At 25.8% G+C, this 11,013-nt stretch overlaps 1 protein-coding gene across 1 annotated transcript; it reads left to right on the forward strand.

The window, feature by feature from the left end:
- The first annotated feature begins 6,104 nt into the window (after positions 1 to 6,104).
- LOC112737394 (endoglucanase 8-like) lies at positions 6,105 to 9,017 on the forward strand. Its single transcript, XM_025787286.2, has 6 exons — positions 6,105 to 6,777; positions 6,860 to 6,952; positions 7,031 to 7,183; positions 7,263 to 7,356; positions 7,438 to 7,607; positions 8,510 to 9,017. Exons 1-6 carry the CDS (start codon positions 6,148 to 6,150, stop codon positions 8,846 to 8,848), a joined length of 1,479 nt encoding a protein of 492 aa, XP_025643071.1. The 5' UTR covers positions 6,105 to 6,147; the 3' UTR covers positions 8,849 to 9,017.
- The last annotated feature ends 1,996 nt before the right edge of the window (positions 9,018 to 11,013 follow it).

Genomic DNA, 11,013 nt, shown 5'->3' on the forward strand with positions numbered 1-11,013 from the left:
GAACACTGAGAACAAAGATGATCAAGACGAGCACACATTAGAAGCTAAGCCTATAATAACAACCTCCATGAAGATAATGGTGAAGAGGACTAATCCATTTTCAAAAGACATCATGAACTTTCAAATGTTCAAAAACTTCACATTACCAACAAAACTGAAACCTTATGAAGGAATTGGCGATCCCAACATACATGTCATCAAGTTTTGTACAATGATGTTCATGAACTGTGCATCCGATCTAATACTCTATCGTACATTTCCTACCTTTTTAAACGGTGCTGCCTTGATCTGGTTTTCTAATTTACCTACAGGTTCTATATCAAGTTTTGACGAACTAGTCGATCTCTTCATCAACAACTTTTTCGCATCAAAGATTTATGTGTACGATTCAGACTATCTCAGCACCATAAAGCAAGGACAACATAAAAGTCTTAAAGACTACATGATGAGGTTTGCCAAGGCAACCACGGAGATACCTAACCTCAACCGGGAAGTATATTGACAAGTATATTGACCGCTGAGGACAAAGACAGAATACAGAGGATCTTGGTCAACATTCTAAATCAAAGGACAATCATAAAGACATGGAAAAAAAAGGTAAATGAAAATCCTAACTAACCTCGCAGCATTTTTAATTGTATTTCCGGTTATTTCGCAGGTAGATGATGTAGAAGCTTGGCCAGGAAGAGGTCCTACAAGACCATGATGTCGATAACTGGCTCCAAGCCAACCTCAACCACCAACACGCGTCCCATAAATAACGTTCAATCCTTCAAATTGCAAAGCAATGGACAAAAACCTAGGCGAAATCTAAACTGAGCCTACCTATAAATTGAAACTGCAATAAACGTGCACAACAAACTGCACAAAATTTGAACTAAAACGGAGTCATCTCCAAAAATAGTTGAATGTGGATAAGTAAGATCCTAGGTCAACAACATAACCGCCTTATAAATATAATAGCTTTATAAACAAACGGACAGAAAAAAAGAGGAGGTATGCTCTTCACTTTGAGTTGCATTGTATTCATTTTATTTTCTCTCTAATTTGAGCATTGGAGTGTCTTTACAGGTGTTCGCCACCGTCGTTTTCAAAAGAGCCGACATTATCTCATTCAGTCCAGAAAAAAACGAATTTAGCACTGAGCAGGACGAGCTATCATCCACAAAAAATGAAACATTTTCACACACATTACGATTTGAAAACTTTATTACCACAATGTTACGGTTTGAAAATTTTATTATCAAAATGGCATAATTTTTAAACTATTTATTCAGTGAAAAAGTGCCTTCTTTCTCAAACTTTAATCCAAATCTAATCCCTTTTAGTGAAATCAAATTGCTCACATAATTTGTCTGAGTAAATAGTTTGAAAATAATATCATTTAGGTAATAAGTTTTCGAAACAAGTATTGACAAAAAAAACCACTAAACTTTTAATGAGCAAAAATGCCTGGAGTTCGTTTCTTGTTGTCCTTAAAATATTTTTATATAAGACAAAAATAATCTATACACAATCATATTCTTTAAGCATATCATATATATAATTATTTATATATCTTTATTTTGCTATAAATATATAAAAGTTCAGATAAAATATATTTTTTATTTTTAATATTCATAATTTTTTTAAATATTTTAAATATTTAATTTTATTTAATTGTGTCTCTCATATTTTTAATTTATATTAAAATTATCTCTAAACATTAATTATATCTAATATGTTAAAGACAAATATATTTTATGCTAAATGTTTTTTTTTTTTTTTTTTTTTTTTGGTATTGACCCTAAATGTTCCCTTTAGTATATGTCTTTTCCGGGTCCGGTAATATCCTTTCTTTTTTGGACTGGGTAATATCCTTTCTAAACACACACTTGGTAGGCCTATTATATTATTACAAGTATTACAAAAAAATTATCTGTTGGGCATGGCAAGCTCCATTCACAGATATTTAGATTGATCGAAAACACTCGAAGAACTACTTTGACTACGAAAAAGTATTTCTAATTGAGCCAACTAACTATCCAATCCATTTCAACCAAAAGCCTGTAAGGTCCAGGTCCAGGTCCAAGTCCAAGAAAAAAAAGAAAAAAAAGAAAGAAAGAAAAAATTTTCATAAAAATTTAAGATTTAATTATTTTGTTGGACTTATATATTTTTATTAAATTTATAATTAAATTTTTATAATTTTTTAATTAAATTTTTATATTATTTTTAATTTTGTAATTAGATTTTTTTAGTGTATAAAAAATATTAGAATTGATTGAATATTTTTCTGTAAATTGAAGGTATTCACGATTAAGAACTTAATTATATCTTTGCCAACATATTTTTCGAAAAAAATATTTAATTAATTTTAATGTTTTTGACATAAAAAAGACTTAATTACAAAATTAAAACAATCTAACAATTTAATTAAAAAAATATAAGAACCTAATTAAAAATTTGATGAAACTACAATGATCAATAAAATAATTAACTAAAAATTAATTGTCAAATTAATATCTTAAAGATGGATTATTTTTCAAATTTGCCTATGACAAAATGTATAAATCAAAATAATTCTTTAAAAGCTACAAATTAATCATTTTCGTACTTTTGTTATTCTATTAATGATTTTCATCAATAGTTAATGATATGAGATATTGAAATGTTAACTAACAATATATATAACATCTAGCATGTTTAATTAGACGTTAGTTAAATATATTTATGAAAATTTATCAATTTAACTCTTTTCTCTAATTACATAAATCTTAATTTCAATATAATTTAGTAACTAAATTGATAAATTTTTATAAATATATTTATTCAACATCCAATTAGATATATTAGGTATAATGTATATTGTTAATTAATATTTTATATTATTAATTGTTGACGAAAATTATTAATAGAATAATAAAATAATAAAAATAATTAATTTATAATATTTTTAAAAGATAAATTTGATTATTATTAATAAAATTTTCAAAGACAGATTTAAAGAACGAATTATTTTTTAAAAACTAATTTGACATTTCATCAATCGCGCAAAAAGAGAAGAATTTGACCCACATGTCCAAAAACAAGAAAAAATGTATATTTAAATCCACATTATTTTTTTTTGGTGACTTAGTATTTTTTGGTGACTAAATCCACATTATTTAGGTAAGGTTCAAAGACTACTAATTACTTCAATTATAAATTAAAGTTATTGATATTAAATCCCTAAATCCGTTTCTAAAGCAAAAAATGTAGAGGGTTACATAATCACTATTAGGCCTTTACAAAATAAAATATTACATGCAACTAACTATGAAGGTGAAATTTACCCAAAATCGATATTGATTGAACTTTTATTTGACCAGAAAATATTGATTAATTTGTTATGAGTAGCGCAATCACATATAATGTAATTTTTACCCAAACTCCTCTAATTACAAGAGCTGTTAGTGGAATCAAAGGAACAATATTATTAAATATTAAATAAGAAAGCTAAAGGAAAGTAGAACATTATTATTGTTAGTTGCATTGGTTTTGGACGTTGTTTTTTCTTTATTATATTTTGAGAAGCCGTCCCTTGAATAAAAGACAAACATCGAATATAGGATGCCTTCGTTGATGTCAAGTATTTTACCACCTTTTTGTATTGGTCAAATGCAAGGAATGAAGTGCAACACAAGTACAACGAGTATCAATAATTATTAGCGTAGGTACCTTTGAAATATACGAAAAATATCTATTTAATTTATATTATTATTATTATTATTATTATTATTATTATTATTTAAGATTATTTTTATTAATTTATTTAATTTATATAAAAATGATTAAGAGTCTTAACTTATTTTTTAATTATTTCTTAATTGATAAAATTTTGTATTTTTATATTTTTAATATTTTAAATAATACATATATATATATATTAAAATTTTTACTCATAAGTATTAGGAGGATAAATTATTAGACCTTCTAATAATCTAATTATTATTCATATTTTATTATTCTATATTATATTTTTTTGTCTAAATATTGTTCAATAATTACTAAAAAATATAAATTTATGTTACATATTCATGTATGATAAATAAAAATTAACATATTACAATGCAACAGTATAATTATAAACAAAATGTCTAAAATAGAGATATTATAAAGTAAATAAGATAGATATCTATATATATATATTATTATTTCTTTAAATGGATAAATATAAAAAAATTAATTCGAAATCACGATCGACTTAAATTCTTTTTCAACCCTATTTATTATTATTATATTATTCAAAATCTCAATTCTCATTATTCAATTTTCATTATATTTCGATTAGATTTTCTTCTTAATTATTTTATATATCCACTTTTTACATTAATTTCTTCTCAACTAACATCAAATTCCATAATAATTACTAATTGATCTAGTTTATATTGACTTTTTTTATTTTTGCTTCCTTTTCACCGTTTGAAATTTTTCTTCTTTACTCAAATTATTTTCATAGTACTGTTTCAACATCAATTCTCTTTCCTTTATTATGTATATTCATCCACCAATATTTATTTTAAAATCAACTATTTTAAAAATTAAACACTCATCATATAATATGTTATATTATCATATTTCACACCTAATCTTATTCATATAATTATATTATATCTTATTATATTTTTCTTAATTGTTTTTTCTATAAAAAAATCTAATTTATTATTTTTTTTATTACATATCCAAGAATAAGGATTGATTTTTCCTTTAAAGGATATATAGAAAGAAACTAATTCAAAAACATGAATCAAATAAAATGTATGTGCAATATCACCAAGTTTAGACCTATTTTTTTCTAGTCAAACATTCATATCGACAATTTGATTCCTATTATATATATATTGGTTACATCTCTTAATTAATATTTTTTCTTATAATTGAAATCTTTAATTGGTTACATTCTCATTTTTCTAATTTTATTTTATGATTGATTATGTGTAGGAGAAAAGTGATTCAAATATTCACACGAGAGCGCACCTCAACATCAAATTCTTACTCAATTTACATATTCAAATATCTATACTCATGATTGATTTATTCAAACTATATTTATGTAGTATATTTTTTAATTGATTTTTTTATAAATAAAATCTTTAATTTATAATATTCTAATTTTTAAATTATATCAAACAAATTGATTATATTAAAACTTTTCAATTATATATCATAAATTATTATTTCTTTAAATAGATGTATAGAGATAACTGATGTTATTTAAGACTCTTTTTAATTCTACCTATTAAATTCTTTATATCTAATATTAATACTCTATTATATCCTAGTTATTTCCATAATTGATTCTTTTTTATGAATAAAATCTCTAATTTATTATTTTTTTATTTTATATCATGTGATTAATTTTTTTTAAATAAAATAATATATTAAATCTCATTATGGATAATTTTGATTTTTTATTAATTTATTATATTTAAATTATATCACCTAATTATTTTTTTAATTTAAGTATTAACAAATCTAATTATTTAATACATAATTTTTTTCTAAAAATAACATCTATATTAGAATTATTGATTAATGAAAATATAAAATAAATCATAATAATTACCAAAATTGTCTATTTTAGTCATGATTTAATTATTAAAAATATATATTAAAAACTTATTTTATATATTTGTGTGAAAATGATTTAATCATAGATGAGAATTGACATTTAGTCGTTAAATCATATGTTAATATAATAGCGATATAAATTAGGACGATTAGAAGAATTATTGACAACTAATATTATTTTAATTATTAAATGTTATTTAATTTTAATTTTTATGTATAATTAAATAAAAAAATTAAAAAAATTTAAAAAAAGAAATATATATACTAGTAGTAGAATCCGCCATATGAGTGTGTTTGACGCCATATTCGTGGTAAGATAATATAATGATTAGTGTCCGTATTAATGCTTTATTTGGAACAAACATTATTAGTTCACTAACTTGATACGCATGCGCCGCGTTTTTATGTGTGTAACTTCTTTCTCTTGCGTATAAATAATCCTTGCTTAGCTTCTTAAGGGAACCATAACAATTAAATTTCTTATCCTATTCATTATATATATTTGAAGAATACGAGTAATAGCAGAAATTAAACTTGAATCTGGGAGATCAGAGAATGGATTTGATTATGATAGTGGTTGGTGCATTAATATTATTAACGGTGACAGAGAGAAGCAGGGGTCACGATTATGGAGATGCATTATCAAAGAGTATATTGTTCTTTGAAGCTCAGAGGTCAGGGAAGTTGCCACCAACACAGAGGGTTACTTGGAGGAAGGATTCCGCCGTCCACGACGGCGATCAATTTCAGGAAGGCGTGTCCCACTTGTACCGCAAACTTGACTTGGTTGGCGGTTACTACGACGCCGGCGACAACGTGAAGTTCAACTTTCCAATGGCATTCTCAACAAGCATGCTAGCATGGAGTGTGATACAGTTCGGGAGTTCCATGGGAGCAGAACGAAAGCACGCTTTAGAGGCTATTCGTTGGGGCACGGAGTACCTGATGAAAGCAACTAGCGTTCCTGGCTATGTGGTTGTACAGGTTGGTGATCCCTACAGTGACCACAATTGTTGGCAGAGGCCTGAAGACATGGACACTTCTAGAACCTTCTATGCGGTTAGCAAGGAGTGCCCTGGTTCTGAGGTTTCGGCGGAGATTGCAGCTGCGCTTGCAGCTTCTTCCATTGTCTTTAAACGATATCAACTTGCTTATTCTGCTAGGCTTCTCCGAAGAGCTAGAATGGTATTTAATTTGAACATCAATTATTCCAATATAATGTATAGCTGATTTTTGTTATTCTTTGTCTTATTAATTTGCAATTTAGGTGTTTGAGTTTGCAGATAAGTACAGAGGATCTTACAATGACGGCCTTGGACACTGGGTATGCCCATTCTATTGTGATTATAGTGGCTACCAGGTGTGTAATTTTCCATATTATGACAGTATATTATTCAAGCTTCATTTATATTCATTATGGTATTTGAAATCTATACAGGATGAATTGGTGTGGGGAGCAGCATGGTTGTTCAAGGCTACTAAAAACTCTTATTACCGGAAATACATTGACGAAAACATTCACAATCTCAAAACCTTCGCTGAATTTGGATGGGACTCCAAGGATGCTGGCATCAATGTGCTTCTTTCTACGGTACTGCAATATATAATTAATCTTCCTTTAATTATTCTGAATATTATTTAATTAATATGTTTTTGTTTATTAACCACAGCTTATGATTAGTAATAGTAGTAACTCTAATGCGGACAACTTTATCTGTTCTGTGCTACCTGAATCGCCTTCCCTATCAGTTTCATACTCTCCAGGTACTCAAATTAATTAATAAACCAAGTAATATATATTGTGGGTTAATTAAGTTAATTAATATATGGCGTTTATGAGAGTAGGAGGGCTTATGTTCAAGCAAGGAGGGAGTAACTTGCAGCATGCAACGGCATTTTCATTTCTTTTCCTGGTTTATGCTGACTATTTGAACAAAGTTAATAGACACGTTGACTGTGGGGGTAAAGCTTCTGCAATATCCCCAACGCGACTTATACAATTTGCCAGAAGCCAGGTATACTTAATTAATTGCATAAATTTATCATATTAAATTAATACTAGTTAAAAAAAACAGTCTTTCACTATTATTAGCTATTTTTTATGAAAATGATAAAAGGTCAGAAAAATTTATTATTTTTTATTAATGATTAATTAATAATGTTTAAAAATATAGAATAAAAAATATTATTTAAATTACTAGATTAAAAAAATTAAAATAATAATAAAAAACAATAAATTCTATTAGTTTTTGAACTTATTTCATTCTTTTTTCTTCATTTGTTCTACAATAACTGTAGTAAAAAAAAATTATGCAGATTAAAAACATAAAAGTAAATATTTAAGTAATAGTAAAAAAGTATCACAAAATTATTTTTACATAAAAAGACAGATTTCAATTAATAAAATTAATTATATATTTATTTAATTTTTAAAAAGTATATTATTATTAGAAGTAATTTTGATTAAAAGAATTACTATTACCTAAATACTAGAAATGTGATAAATATTTTAAAATTTAAGAAACATGTAAAACATACAAGTATTAATAGCACAAAGAGAAGAGAGAGTTAATATACTACTCCAAAAATATTATTTGCACATCAAAATTAATTATTATATATTTATATATAAATATATATAATTTAACTCATCTTTAATGTGTATTTTTTATATTAGTAATTGAGTTTAGTAGCTGATTTTAATATTTACTTAGCATGATTGATACTACTCATCATTCTATTTCTTTTTTTTATTCTACTTTTTTTTAGATAAATTTTGATTAATGTATCAAAAAGCAATAACATTATAGGAGTTTGTAAGAATTCAATTTTTGACGAACTAAACAACCCTAACAAAGGGGGGAAAAAAAGAAGATATTGCTAATAAGTTGAAGTGATGGTGGAAATGCACATGTAGGTGGATTACATATTAGGAAGCAACCCATTGAAGATGTCATACATGGTAGGGTACGGAGAAAAGTATCCAAAAAGAATACATCACCGTGCATCTTCATTACCTTCCATAGATATGCAGCGTGGCCACATCGATTGCAAAGGAGGATCCTCTTATTTTCAAAGCCAAAACCCTAATCCCAATGTCCTTCTTGGAGCTCTAGTTGGGGGACCTGATATCAATGATCAATATGCTGATTCTCGATCCGATTTTGTGCACTCAGAACCTACAACCTATATAAATGCACCTTTTGTTGGTGCTTTGGCATATTTCAAATCACATCCATCCTCAAAACCAAATTAAATTATTACCTATAAGCATACATAGGATTATTGTATTCAGAATGTAAATGTAACTAGCTACAATTATGGCAGATTGTATATAGCACTTCTGCCAATAGAAACTAGAAAGTCATGGATTGTATATGGCAGATTGTATTAATTATTGTAGGAATAATTTTCTCAATCAAAGATTTACTTAATCTTTAAAGGGGAGTGCTAGAGGGCAGTACTTTTGTTAAATTTTGGTCCGCATTTAACTATCAAAAGAAAATTGAATGATTCTACATCATTAGATGCAATCTCACATTATTAAAAAAATTATTGATGGCTAATTAATGACTAAAAACCATAAAATCTGCTGGCCCCTAGACTTTCTTATCTTTAAGTAGCGCTCACAAAATATTTTTTCTTTTTCACATAAATAAATCTCAGTTTCAACAAATAAATTTCTTGAGATAAAAATACAAGAAAAATAATTATATATATATATATAACGATCGAACACTACAACAAATTCGGCAGATAGCGGCAGAAATTTTGCGGCGGTTTTACAAAATCGCCGCCAAATGACATATTGCGGCGCATATCGCGGCGGTTAGAGACGAGGCTGCAATGAGGATTGTATTTAACAGCGGTTTTTCTTGAACCGCCGCCAAATGACATATTGCGGCGCATATCATGGCGGTTAGCGGCGATGCTTCAATCAGGATTGTATTTGGCGGCGGTTTGCTATCTGTAACGTCAAGTGACTCGTCATGTTACATTTTGCGGCGTTTTTTATTCCAACCGCCGCAAAATGCGTATAACGACATATTTCATTGGTTTCCTTTAAGGGAGACACTCCGATAAAGATGCTTAAAACGTCTTTTTTTAAAGATATTTGTTATTAACTAACATTTAATACATATAATTGATTAAACTATATTATTTTAATTTTAAAAATCTTAAATTCTAACCCTATAACGATACAAAAAAAGTAAAAAAATATTAAAATTTAGGAATATTATATATATATATATATATATATATATATATAAAAGAATATTTTAGTCATTTTTTATAATAGAAATATTGTAATTATTTTTAATAAAAAAATAAATTTAGACCGGTTTAAGGTATAATTTATTGATTTTTTGGCCAAATCAATTTATCTGATCTAATTTTGATAAAAATGACATAGTTTAATCAATTATATGTATTGAATTTTAATTACTTAAAAACATCTTTAAAAAAAGACGTTTTAAGCGTCTTTATTTAAGTGGCTCCCTTCCTTTAATAACAACCATCTGGATATAATCTAGTTAATTTAAGACTACTATTTTAGCCTACATATGATTTAATTATTGTTACTTAATTTCGTAACACTTTTTTTAGATCCGTTTTACGTAAAAAATTTTACAAATTAAATAAGCTATATATGTTAACTCATGTTTTAAATTATAAATAAGCTAATTTAAAAAATTAAATCATTAATTTTTTATATAATCAAATAAACATAATTAAGCATACTATTACAATTACAATAATACGAATATATTTATTTTATTGGATTGAATTAAATTTTTATTTTAAAGTATGTCTATTTAAATTTTAAATAAAAATTTATAATGTTAAATTTTAAATTATTTAAATAAAATTAAATTAAATAGAAGAATAAAATCATACCAATACAATTCATTTTGTAATAAATTATATCGATTTTGGATATAGTTATGTGATTTTTTTCATAAATAGAATCTAGTGAATTTTAGATAACTTTAAACATATTTCTGATGTTGTGTTCAATTTTTTAAATGAGCTTGATCTGGAGCGAAATTTAAGATAAGAAAATTAAAAAAAGAAATTCTTTTATTTCAATTTAATTTTCTGATACAATAGTTAAAAAAATTATTCTACTTCTTTTATTAACATTGAAATTTCTCAAAAAAATTTAAAAAAATTTTATTCATTAAAATTAAAAAACAAAGTAGCTACAAAATTTAGAGATTTTTATACTTCTTAATTCCAAAATCCTAATGCATAAGGTTAATAAAATAAAATGGGCCAATCATAATTGGGTTTAAAATAATAAAAGTAAAATAGAATAAAATAAATATAAAATAAGTCCTAAAATAAATACTAATAAAATAATGCCTATTTGATTCAACTTAACTAATTAGAGCTTTCAATGCAATTTGAAAAGAGTAA

Source organism: Arachis hypogaea, chromosome 13, assembly GCF_003086295.3.
Source record: "Arachis hypogaea cultivar Tifrunner chromosome 13, arahy.Tifrunner.gnm2.J5K5, whole genome shotgun sequence".
In the NCBI taxonomy this organism is placed as follows: Eukaryota; Viridiplantae; Streptophyta; class Magnoliopsida; order Fabales; family Fabaceae; genus Arachis; species Arachis hypogaea.